Source organism: Lonchura striata, chromosome 9, assembly GCF_046129695.1.
Source record: "Lonchura striata isolate bLonStr1 chromosome 9, bLonStr1.mat, whole genome shotgun sequence".
NCBI lineage: Eukaryota > Metazoa > Chordata > Aves > Passeriformes > Estrildidae > Lonchura > Lonchura striata.
In genome coordinates, this window is record NC_134611.1 from 3,773,833 (window position 1) to 3,787,708 (window position 13,876).

Sequence of the window (13,876 nt, forward strand, 5' to 3'; positions counted from 1 at the left end):
TTGGCTATACATAATTTTTTCAGTTCATTCCAAGGATTTTGCTGCTCTTTTGACTCAGTTGAAGCCTGATTTTTTCTAACCTGCAACTTATTCCAATTACTTTTTTTTTTTCTCCTAAACAATCTTGACACATCTCACAAAAAACCAAAATCATAGCCTTTACTGCTTCTTCTCTAAGACAAATCTACTTATTTTCTCCAAGGACAAATTCTTCACACTTCTGCTCATTCCCACTTTTCTCCTCCAGTCTGTGTTTTTTCTTGATGAGAGATACTCAAAATATTGAGGCATCCAGTGTTCAAACCAGAAGAATTACACACAGGAAAACACAAACATAGAGGAACACAAAATTTTGGCCTCTTTCCCATCTCTTATTTTGATAGTCCAGTGTATCAAACAGAGGTCATGCTCAGAGGGTAACCCCAGTACCTAGAGTAGTACTAACAGGTTAGGCAGAGACTAACAAAACACAAAAATATTGGAAACCAACTCAGACAGCACAGAGGTTCCTCTCTCTCACCAGGGATTAACAGACTCAACTTTGTTTATTGGCTCTCCCAGTTTTGGCTTGAGGAAATAAAGTCCAGTGAAGGACTCATACCAACAAAAATTGAGGTATTTAATGTACTTATATCTAGTTTTTCATCTTCCCAGTTTTACAGTGAAAGGGTTTTTTTGTTTCTTTGGTTTAGGATGCTTTTTCTTTCAGTGGGCTGTGCTTTTGCATCACACTTTGAATTTACCTTTAAACAATACTCCCCTCATCCATATTTTACACCAATTATGTAGCTATAGAGCAGCTTTTCTGAGTGGTTCAAGTTCTTCAGGAAATTCTACTAGCTCATCTGAAATATGACAATACCTCAGAAGTCAAATTTCTTTTTCAGTTAACAAAAACAGAAATATGGAGGAAAACTAGAATTGTTTCAGAGATGCTGAGCATAGAAGTAAAGAAATACCTCCTAAAATACATAGAAAAGCATGAATAAAGCAGATAAAAAAATGAACAGGTGAGATATGAGCACTGATGTGCAGGAAAGAAAAGGATATTTAATGTGTTTTAATTGAGAAGCTGTTACATGTGAAATAAAAAGAGTGGGTGGAACTGAAAAATAATATAGCTGGAGCAGTCTGAAGGAGGAGGAAATCGGTTCTTTAAGATAGATGGGAATAGAATTAGAATAATTCAAATATGAACAGTTTGATTTTTATATAAGAGAAGAACAAACCTGAAGGAGGAGCTGAAGTTGGCAGCATATTATCAGGGCACAAGACAGAGCGTTACTGACACGAAACCTTTCCATACATATAAGATAAAAGAGGATTGTGAGAAAGGCCAGAAAAAGAGCAAATTTTGATTTATAAGGTAACAGGGAATTATAGAGCATGAGCTATAGTTCTGCCAGGAAGGATAAGTCATGAAAGTTATTCGTGTATTAAATAAGGCAGATTTTCAGAAGTGTCCAACTTTTAGTGCATTACAAAATATTCTGATGAACACAGAAGGATTTCCAAATGCCTTCCAAATAACTGATTTATGAAATGACAATCCTTAGTATATTCTTTTATTTAGAGGGAAGAGGAATAATCAGGAGCAAGAAAATACAGATTCAGCAAGAAATCTGAACAGAGACAACTTGCATTGAATTCTGCTCAGAAGAATTTTCTGCTTTCATTAGTTACATAACTAACTTGAAAAATTAATTTGGCAGCTACTGAAGTACACATAAGTGTGCAAAAACAAAAAATAAAGGTAAGAGAATTTTTCACTATGAGCAAACCCGTAATAAAAAAAAAACAACAGTATTTTGGGTCTCATTCCTTTTTATGGATTATATGACACATTTTTCATTTAGAATCATTGAAGTGAAACTTCATGCTGACAAATCACAAAATTTTAATTACCTTGCAAAAGGCTGCAAATTTAATTGCTTCTTTTTGTAACACAAAATCTGAATCCCATAACCTGTACTAGATAAACACAGAGAGGGTGGCACAGCATGCAGCTGGATGCCCTCTGCCTTTCCTTCACTGCACACCAAAATGTACTGCTTCCACACGTTAAGGACTGTGCAAAAATCTCCCAAAACACTTGTACTTGAGAGCAGTCCTGTCCTGTTGGTCGTGCACAATGTACACCTAAAATTACCTTTCTCTTTTTAATACAACAAATTCTGCATTTTAAACCCTACCTTATATCCTCGTATATATCTGATATATCCTACCTTTAAAACACTTTGTTCTATGTCATATACTATCAACATAGGCCCTGCATCACTGTCATATGAAATGAGAATTATTTCTAAATGTCCCAAAAATAAACCTTAACTGGGCATCCAAGAGATGATCCTCCCCTCATGTATTGCACATAAAATTGAGCCACCATGACATCTCTAAATTTGCTGTACAAATGCTTAAAGCTGAATAAAAGAAAGTGGAGAAGGATTACTGCTTCAGTTCAGTAGTTTTGCTCCCACACAGATGACAAAGCCACCTAAATGCTGCACAGTGGAGGTAGTCTTGTAAACACAAACATGTTCCACACGTACCGTGCTGTCTGATCCCTGACATCTCAGAGAACAGGCAAGGAAATAAAATTGGAGGTGTTGTCACAACTCTAGGGCAATGCATTAGTAATTTATGAATTTGTAGATTAGCATCTATTCCCATCTTTGATATAATCAATGAGAAAAATGAGTTAGAAACACTCAGAAGTTATGTATTGCCTGGCATTTAAGGCAGTATGACAGGCACTTAGATTAGACAGCACTTACACTCTAAAAATACCAGAAAGCTAATGACCAACACTAAAAAAGAGAAGAATCTCACACTGAGGTTAGGGGAACTGTCAGTTGAAAACAGTCCTTTTAATAATCTTTATACAAAAGTGTCTAATTTTTAAATTATATGATATTGTGCAATTATCTAAGCCATGGCAGCTTGAGGCCACCCAAAATTGATGACTGAAAAACCTGAAAGATCCTTTAGCAACAGGAAGTTTGAATTCCTAATAAGCTAGCAGGATTGCAAATCCTTTTTCAAACTGATTAGACAGACAAGAAAAGATAACTACTAATGAATAAAGCATCCAAATTATTCAAAATAATCTGCAATTGCTTCCAGACAAGATGAAAACAGCAATTTACACTGATTTGGTCTCTATTTTGTACCAGAATCTCAAGAGATTTTATGAAAGTTATAAAAAACCCAAAAAGCCTGAAATCCAAAACCAGAATTCACTATGATCCCACAGAGTTGAAACCTACCTTTATTTGAAAATACCTTTTTCTTTCATTCTGCAAAAATAAACCAAAGGCATCAACAGATTTCCCTGGAGCATTCATGAACTGAAGGCCAGAATTGGGGAATTATCTTTTGCCTTGAACCTCACAAAGGAAGTGTGAGGTACAGATTTCATCAAAGAAAATATCCCTACCCACAGAGTGTTCCCACACACACTGTGCAGGAGTGTCGAGTGGACACTGGGGAACAAGAGAGGGATAAAAGAACTCGGGATAAGTCACATTCCTTGGGTGTGTTCCACTTCCTGGAACAGGAAAAAAAACTTAAATTCTCCAATTTTTCTTTTAATTTATAACCTTGCCAATTACGTTAAATACTTCTTCAACCCATAGAAGTGCTTCAAATTCCAAATACTTCAAATACTCACCTTGTAACACAAAGGCCATACTTGCATGAACAAATCTAAATACAATTAACTATTAATTGCCACCATAATAAAAATAACAAGTCTTCTGCACTCAGTATTTTTACATTTATTAAGGAAATTATCACATGACCATATTCTTCCTAGCAGCACAATAGCTGCAGAAGTCAACTGAGTGCATTTATTTTATGATTTTTAATAACACAAGTAAACTTGTAAGGTGTGCAAATAATAAATTTTGGATTATTTTACAAACAGTAGAGTCCACAAAATGCCATCAGGCTTGTCAGAAATACTTTCTTTTCATTTGGATGCTATTCTTAGTAGTGCCTGTATTTTAAAACTCTTCCCCTGTGGAACTGCATAAAGGGTTCTTGTCTGGAGATAGCTACTGGCCAAACTGACTCATGAATTTAGGATTTGTAACATTTTAGTTCATTTGTATGGAGACAGCAAAAAGACTCCAAGATAGATTTAAATGATCTTCTTTAGGACCCACCAACTTTACTCTGTGTTGGATTAATATAACAAACAGTTCCTGTGAAGTACACAAAGCTATTTTAATTTGGATTAAAATGCAGAGTTGACTATTTCAACACTAGTCATGTAATTTTTCTCACACAATCACCCTCATTTGTTCACATCATAACCCCTATTTTATCACTAAATACTCTCAGTAGTTCTATTGATTCCTAAAAAACATCATCTCCTCTACTCCTTCGCCTTCCTGAGTACTGAAAACAGCCTCTACCCTCCCACAACACCTGAAACACATTCTGACTTCCTCTGGCTGATCATCTCTGAACATCTAGCATTGCCCACCTCTCCCCTTCTGTACACATCTTCTTTTTGTGTGACAAGTACAACACCTGCAGAGTTTTTCTGAAATTTTCAGGGTCCCTTATCCTTTCATGTCTGTTTTCAGTGTCAGATCCTACCATCTCCACACTGAACTTCCATAACCCTGAAGTTCATTTTGCTATTTATCTCTTTTTGTTCTTAGTGTTCACACAGCTAGCAAGAGTAGGAAAATAAAAGTGTTACTTTCTTCAGCTTTTTATTTTTTCTCTTGCCAAACTAAACACAAATGGAAACAGTTCTTGCTCCTGGAAGTCATCTGAGAGTGTTCCAGAAGCACCTTAAGTTCATGTTCAGAAGCTTCTTTAGGCAGGTCTTTTACCTGAATTCCCTTTTACCTGTTTCAGGGTATCTGCTAAACATTCTGTGCTTACTCTGCAGCCAACTCACAGATGGGAACAAGAGTTCCTAACCAGACACCTGGGGCCACAGAAAGCCCCAGCAAAAGTAGCTTCAACTCAGTAACAATCAGCTTAAAGAATATTTCTTGGTTTTGAACAGAACTGCTCCTGCTTACAGTCATCCTTAACCTTCCAACTTTATCCTGACTCCAGAAGAAACTCAAATGGAGTTATCTAGTGGTCTCCTGAAATGTTACATATCTTTAAAAAAAAAACCCAATAATTCAAACATTAGAGTCAAAGGAAGGTCATAATTTCACACACGGTCTGAGCAAGCACTGTTGCTAAAAGCAGCCAACTTATTAATCCCTTTCTTCCTTTGTTATTTATTCCTGGGACTACATCCTCCTGTAAATGCTTCTGCTGGAAAGCTATTTCCCCCAGTCCTTAAGCTCACAAGTGCAGCCAGCCACTTCATCCTCTGCAGAACAATACTACAATAAAATGCTCTCTGAGCTTTGCTTTTTTCAATGCTGCAGTGCCCACACCATCAATTCTAGGCATGCTCTCATCCTCCTTAATGCTCCAGAAGGGAGAAAAAGGAGTTCAACCAACTGTGCTCTGCACATTCTTACAAGGTTCTACTTAAGGTTAACAGTGAACTTTTCGGCAAACTAATTAAAGCTGATACTTAAATCTACTTTATTTGAAACCTTTCCAGAAAGGGTAAGAATTTCTTCATTATATGTTTTAATCTTTTTAAAATTATATTTAGAATTTAATAGAAAGCTTTTTATTAAGGAGTGCATTTTACATTTTGGGTTTTGACAAGAGATTATTAAAACTATTTTTTAAATTATCACCTTCAAAGCAAGGGACCATAAGTGATTGGATTGACAGAAATATCCATTACAATATTAGTAATTAAAAAACAAAAGTGAGGTTGACCTGAAATATCTCTAAGTAACAACTGCACAATCTTAGCAAAGGACTGATTTCTTTTGATATAAATGTTCACATGAAAAATCAAGCTAAAATTAGAAAAAAATATTAAAAGCTAAGAATGCTAGAGTATATGACACCCATTTTCTACAAACACTTGTTAGAAGACATTAGGCCTAACTTTCAGATAGTGATTATTGAAATCATTATTGGCAGGTACCATGTTTGGCCTTTCATCAAAGCAAAAAGAAAAGAATAATGGAAAATGCCTTCTTTGTTATGACCATCTTTATTCATATACTCATGGCACAAGACATCCCAGTGAGCTGTGTGCATGCAGAGTACACAGGAATCAGACAGTGCATTCTTATACAAGAAAAATGCAAAGTATAGTGCTTTTGAAATCAATTAAAGAAGAGTATTCTGTGGGCATATAATGAAAAAGGAAAAACATTTAAAAAAAAAGGAGAAAAGTAAAAAGAACCTATATAGCCAGGTAGCTATCACACTTAACATTAAAAAAGAAAAGCCTTCTTCCAAGGCCAAGACAAGACATTGTAAACTCAAGTGGTTTTTTTCCATCATCATAATTAGTACCCTGAAAAGAAAAAAAAAAAGAATGAAGAGATTTATTTAGAAAAACTGCAAATGACTCATTGAACCTGCATATCCTCCAGGATAAAGAACTTCTCAGCACAGAACTCTAAATGTGGTTTCCATGAGAACAGAGGCACATCATGTTTTTAATGTCTTCTCTAAGGAAGTAATCTACATTTGAAATATGGAAACTAGCATTAGGGAGTTAAACCAAAGTTAAACTTAGGTTCATACTCCAGTGAAATACTTCTTCTCTGTAATAAGATAAAGCCATTCTGTAATAGTACCAAGAGGACAGTAACCACATTATTCCTAATTGTTCTGCATTCACCACATTCTGGAACAGCTGCATTCTTCCCAATGACAGTCATATTGAAAAAAAAAAGTATTCAATTGTTTAAACTCTACCCTATCAAACAAATCTCAAATCAATTTGGCTCTACAACTCACACATCCATCAAGGAAAAGAACACCAACAGCTAAATTACACTACACTGATCCACAAGTTCCAAGGACCAAATCTGGACTAATTCTTGCTTTGAACAGCAAAGCAATCCCAAACACCAATGAAACAGAAGAAATCCTTTGGAGAAAATAGCATTTTAACTATTCAGAAGTGGTACTTGATACAAAGGGGGGACTGACATTGCTGATCTGTGCCTATTCCCCTCCTTTTTAGGAATCAGATCAAAGTTCAAAGAGCACCTGATTGTGGGTTTTTTTGCAAGCTTGGTATCACCTCAGATAAGTAGGGGGGTTTGAACTGTGAGACACCTGCCTGCTCCAGCCTGTGTTAAACCCAGGGTTCTGACTCGCACTGCACAAGCCAAAATCCAATACTTACAAATAACAAAGAATCAAAGAAGAATTTTTCTACAGTAGTGAGTGAAACTTTTTACAGTATTGACAGAACAGTGCCAGAGATGTGAAGAATAACTTGGTAAAACAATCACAATTCCTGGTAGGTCAGATATCCAGATCAAAACTGGCACATAGAAAGTCTATTCTGAATGCTGTGGACTAACCCCCAGAGTACAAAGAGACAACAGTAGGCCAAGGGCCTTCAAACAGACAAAAATCAAAAAACATCCCACCCCTGAATAAAAAAAACCCTAAACCACCAGTGGGAAATACACTGAGGTATGTCAGCCTTGGAAGGGGCAGGCAAATACACTGGGTCCATGAACTGCAGCAATCTCGAGCTGCACCAGATGATGTTTTAACAAACCCTAGATGGAAGTGAAAGAAATCAAATCACATGTTAAGCAGACACTTCGAGGATGAGGAAATTCCCCATGTGAGCCTGTCTGGGATTTTTTGGTTTTCTTTAAAAACAGGCATTTAAAACCTGCCATTTCAAAGCCTAATTTCATGCTGTCCTCTTCAGCAGCACAGCACCTCCAAGACAAATGACTTCTGACCAGAAGAAAAGACATTTGAAAAGCATTTTCTAACTTGCTGGCAGAGCACAGGTGCCTCAGCAATATATTTTTAAGCACACAAAGATGGACACACATCATCTGCTGCTGCTATTGGAAGACATCCAAACAATGGCTTGGTAAAAATATTATTACTCCTAATAGAAAAATACTGGTGATTTTTTGTCCAAAGCAGTTGTATTATGAATTGAGTGAATTAACAGCAGAAATATAATAGTATATTATCCACGGAAACTCTTAAGTGCTCATTTATCCTTACCTTCTTCTGCCTCATCCTCCTGGGATGACATAGGCCCTCCTCCACTTGTTGGGGTGACTAATTCTTCCTCTCTGGCAGATTCTCTTTGCAGGCTGACAACTTCATAAATTGCATCTCCAGAACTTGTATGGCTTTTTCCTTCAAACTAAATGAAAATATGGGTATGTATTAGTTTGAAAAATAAGTCTATGAAAGGCTAAACTATAGTTTGGTCAGGACTGCCTCAGATTTCTTTGCCTTGGCAAAAATAGATGACAGTATCTGACAATTCTGTTTCTCTAAGTTTTACAGGTAGAAAATATAAATAAAACTGCATTATTTCCAAAGCTGCTTCTTAACAACCATTTTCAGTATTGTTCAGAACAACAATTTAAAAAAACTTTCAAATTTAAACAGTTATAATGAGATTAAGTCGAAGAGAAATCTCAGCTAAGGGAAAGAGGAGAAAACAAAGAGGAAAAATACTGGAGTAAGTGAAACAGGAACTGAATGCCAAAGGTGGGGAAAATAATGATAAGAGCTTTTTGGTAGGTAAAGACAAGACTAAAGAAGAAACAAAACCTCACCCTTTTGAAAAGCCTTAAATTGTGACGAGCTCTTTTTAGTCCTTTACTCACTAAAAACAGGAAAATATATCTTTCTTCAGCAGAATACAATTTAAAACAATGAGAAATGTAATGGAACCCCATGGCAGGGGGTCTTGAAGGTCCCTGTGAACTCACACCACCCCATGATTCTATGACTTTCTCATGAAAAAAGTCAGTAAACTATAGTTTAAACAGTTGCAAGTTTTAAAATAAAAAGAGGATTAGTTTTTCCTTTGAGTTACAGTTTTGAACACATTTTTCAGTGACTACTATATTTTTAGAGAATCATATACAACTGCAAACCAATCATAGTATTAAATGAAGCAGTCCAAAATGTTGTGCTATATTTTTCTCTGTGCATCTTGTCCAATCAGTAAAAATAAGGTAATTTTTGGAACATACTAAAATCATCAAATTAACCATGAAAAAGAGCCTAGTTTCAGTTAGAGGACCCTCAACTTGTTTGAAGAACAAATATGATAAAGTTGAAAGGCTCCACAATACCTGCTCTGGAGATATACACAAACTACTGACTAACACTAGTAATTTCAACCAGCTGGTGAAATTATGCAAATGAGCAGCTTAAACAGGGACTGTTTGGACTGACAATATAAATTTTATAGTGAGAAACATTTACTCATTTATTTTAGATTAATAATTGAGACCCACTTCCTCTAAAACAGAGGCCTCAATTATCAGTTTTGCTGACCGAATTTCTCAGTAAGTCAGTTTAACTAATTTTGGGGTGTAGCCATGAAAAGCCTGCATTTTGTAAAAATTAAGCAGGGTAACATTAGAGCCATTGTCCCTGTTTTATTAACACCATTATGGATTAATTACAAAGTAATTGGTTAAATCAATCAAGTATTGATGCTACTAATGTTATTAACCATGGTTATCTATAGTTTTTATTTTTGAAAGAATAAGGCATGAGGTACTGTGGGTTTTGCTGTATGTTAAAATTATTACAAGTCTTCAGCTCCCTGCATATATTCTGCTTAACTCCAAGTCCCACCTGTGTATAATGTAAAAAAATTTGATTACTGGTTTTCTCTAAAGCACGAACCCACCATTACAAGGACCATGTTCTAACAATGAAAATGTGCATGAACAATACAGTAAGATAGCTAGCAAGAACAATACTAAATTACACATTAACCTGCATTTCTATCAGCTTTTATCATTCTTCATACCTGAGCACACCTTACGCATCTCAGTTCAGAGTATTAAATGTGCCTGAATCTTTCCTCAGAAGGGTTATGATTTTTCTAGAATCTACTCAATGCTCAACTGCCTTCCCAAGAAGTTCCCAAATGGCTGATCCCACTGCCATCTGCAGAGCTATTTCCCAAGGACTAACAGTGCCCTGAGATACAGGATCTCTCAAAGGTATTGGCAGGAACAGCTACTGCAATGCAAGCTGTCCAACTGGGAATTGGTGAAATCAAGACTTGATACAAGTCACCCAAAGTGATCTTGTCAACCACAGTCAGGATCTCACCTTCCAAAAGAATTAGTAGGACTAAAAATATTCATTTTACAAAGATCTGCACAACAGACTCTGAATTTTGCAGCAGGAAGAAATGCACGTGCTTCTTCAGGGAAGAGAGGCATGTGCATGTTTGTCACATTATAGGGGGTGAGAAAAAGAAAGTATCCATATTACTCAATTAAAAGTGGCACAGTCGCAAGTGATTTAAAAGGCAAGCTGAACTAGTAAGAGATAAGTATCGAACAGCTGAGAGCAGAATACTTTTAGATGTATTTTCTTTAATATCAAAATGCAGATATTTGCATGTAACAATCCGATTTCTTAGATTTCCTTAAATTCCAAGTTGCTATGCTAATCTCTAGAAGAAATACAGAAACAAGATTGCTTGAGATTTATTTACTCCCTAAGTGTTAAACACAGCAGCAATTTTCCCATGTAACATCAACATAGCTTTGTTTTTTCAGATCTATTGCTGTGCCCCACAAAAAGATGGTAACTCAAATAGTCCCACAGGCTCAGTAAAATTAAATCACTGCTCTTTGGTTCCATTTGTCAAAGATCATGCACCACTGTTCCAATGCCCACAGTACAACTGGCCTCTGCTCTTCACTTTTTGAGCCAATACCAAGACAAAAGTCTTTGGAGAAAGCAGGTGAGCAGTGGCTGCAGGAGGCTGCAGCTGCACATCATTCGACAGTGAATGGGCAGATCTGTCTCTTGTATGTACTTCAGCCAATGCCAAAACCAGAAGGGACTTGAGCTACAATCTTAACAGCCTCACTCTCTTATACCTCAGCATTAGGTTCTTTTGTCTTTAATGGGCCACATTCTTACAGCCATCTGCCCTCATATTGTAAATGTCAGTAGCCCTTTGATTTTACAGTGAACAATTTCAGAGTCATTGCCCAATTCTACCAATCAAGTGGACTTGCTTTAGATTGTAGACAATTAAAGAGAATTCAATAGGCAGGTTCAAAAAAATTTAAGCCCACAAAACCACGGACTTACAACTCACTACAATTCAGTATACAAAGTGTGCTGGGTTTGGCTGGGTTAGAGTTATTTCCTTCACAGGGCTGGTAAGAGGCTGTGCTTTGGGCTTCTGCTGGAAACAGTGCTGATAACACAGCTTCTGCCCAGCAGCTGCTCACACAGAGTCAGGGCCTTTGCTGCCCCTCATCCCACCCCACCAGCAATAGGGCTTGAGATGCACAGGAAGCAGGGAGGGGACACAGCCAGGAGAGCTAACCCCAGGTGACCCAAGGGATGCCCCAGACCATATGGCATCATGCCTGGCACGTAAAGTGAGGGAAAGAAGGAAGAAGGGGGATGTTTGGAATGATGGCATCTGTCTTCCCAAGACAGTGTTACACTGTTTCCCAGGCCGAGCACCTGCCTGCCCATGGGAAGTGGTGAATGAATTCCCTGTTTTGCTTCGCTTGAGCACATGACTTTTGCTTTCCCTACTGAACTGTCTCCATCTCAGCCCACGGGTTTTCTCACTTCCACTCTGCTGATTCTCTCCTCCATCCCACCACGGGGGAGTGAGCAAGTGGTTGTGTGGGCTTTACTTGCTAGCTGGGGTTAAACCATGACACAAAAGCACTGAAACCATACACATGTTACTTAATCCTTATGCATTAGAGCATTCCTGAAATAAATAGTTAAAAGAAACTGCTGAGGAACAGGTGCCATACTAACTTTTATAAAGGCCAAATTAGGACATACGAGACAAATGTTGTAAATAAAAAAAGCAAAGGCATTACCTGTTTTAGCTTCATATAGAAGGTTTCTGTGAAGGTTTTCCTGCTGAAGTACCAGAAGCGCTCATTGGCAGGATAGACACGCACCACAGTCTCCAGCAGAAACCGGACTGGCTCCACCACTTCTGTAACAACCATGTCCACAGCCACAGTCATGAACACACGCTTATCTGAAACACAAACATGAGAAAAACTAGTCACACTTCAGATCTGTAAACTGCTGCTCAAATTAAAAATCCTGTTTCATTAATGATTCTATTGCACCTGTTTTATTTGTCCGAGTTCTATGCCCTCCGTGCCTGTTGCATAGAATGAAAGTGTGCATTAACCACCTGATAACTTCAAAAACAGAGATTATCAGCTTGTTTTAAAGACGGGGCAAGACATCATGCAAAGAAAACACCATTAAAGTACACAATCCCCATCAAACAAAAAGAGCATGCAGAGGATAAGGTCGCACTGTGAAGTGTAAGGAATTCTGTTATATGTTACATATATAGAAAACCCATCAGCAGTGACATTGGCTATAGGCACTTGGAAATGCCTTTAAGCAAATGACCTGAGCTCTGCCTCAGGACAGAAAATGAACTCCAGATTTACATTCCAAGTTTTTAAATCCCACAAGAGAATGTAACTTCCAGCAATAAAAAACTCTGCCACACAATCAAGCACTTGAATGCATCATTGCCAGCTGCCCCAAGATGCAGGGTATGAAATTTGTAATCAACTCGCAGCTAGAAGGAGGAGAACCCTAATGCCTGCTCTGCATACTGCTTTGCTGAGTACAAACAAAAATCCCAATAACCAGGGACAGGCACACCAACCCCAAACATTAATTTAACATTTCCAAATCAGCAGCACACCATTCTATGAACAGTTGTTCACAGCTCTGTGTTGGGCATGTTTATACAGAAAAATTCCTAGCAATGGACTCTTGGAACATAATGTTTCATGGACTTAGACATGCATCATGATTGCCAAGAGAAAGTGCACACACCAAACCCCTGTTGGGTAAAACAAACACACAGATTAGGATCCACTACCTTTTGGAGTTTCCTCATTAAGTACTAGAAACATGGGTGCATTAGGATTCCACATTCCAGTAATCACATAAGCCTTCCCATCAGAACTCTTTCCCATAGATTCCTAAAAATAAAAGCATACAGGATTGTATGATAGTCATGGTTTGAGATCAAAGAGATGGGGCATGGGGATGAGAAATAGTTCTAGGAACCTTAAAGAAAATGAATTAATTGAATGAACTATTACTAGTATGAGGCAAGTACATGCTCCCTGAACTTCTCTGGAACAGTCCCTATGGATCACACAGGCCTGTTAGGGATATAAGAGTGACTGAGTTCACCAGATTTAAATACAGAGAAAGGAGGTTGAAAGGAAATCACAAATGTCTATTTCTGTACTACAGTCAATAAACAAACTAACAATTCATTACATCCAACAGTTAAATGTACCTGGAATGTGAATGTAACTAGAATTCAAGACAGAGTAAAGACAGCAATTCAAATATAGTAAAATGGTGTTGTATAGATTTATAGGAATGACAACACCCCAAAACTCATTATAATTTATACAGTTTTTTAATCAAATAATAAAAAGAAAAAATCTGAACTGAAATCAGCAAATAAAACAAGGCAAAAAATGAGATGGTAAATACAATCAGGCCAATAAATGAGTCTGACAAGAGAACTCAATCCTGATAAATAGAACCAGCAGAATGAGCATAGAAATGGACTAGGCAAAACAGGGATGGCTGTAGAGCCACAAAAAGTCTAATGGGTTTTACTCTCCCAAATTTGCCCTAAACCAGGACACTCTAGCACTTCATAACTTGAAATTGGCTGTATTATCCACAGCAAGAAAGTAACTTGGTATTATCACAAAGGATCACATTGTTTTGCAGTTCTCTCAGA

The 13,876-nt window shown here is 37.3% G+C and overlaps 1 protein-coding gene across 1 annotated transcript in view; it reads right to left on the minus strand.

Annotated features, from left to right (window-relative positions):
- RABGAP1L (RAB GTPase activating protein 1 like) overlaps positions 1–13,876 on the minus strand; it is a 230,863-nt gene that overhangs the window by 185,295 nt on the left and 31,692 nt on the right. The window contains exons 9-11 of the mRNA XM_021546018.2: positions 12,989–13,091; positions 11,949–12,115; positions 8,104–8,248 (exon numbers count right to left, since the gene is read on the minus strand). Coding sequence (XP_021401693.2) covers positions 8,104–8,248; positions 11,949–12,115; positions 12,989–13,091 — 415 coding nt within the window. The remainder of the gene's footprint in view (positions 1–8,103; positions 8,249–11,948; positions 12,116–12,988; positions 13,092–13,876) is intronic.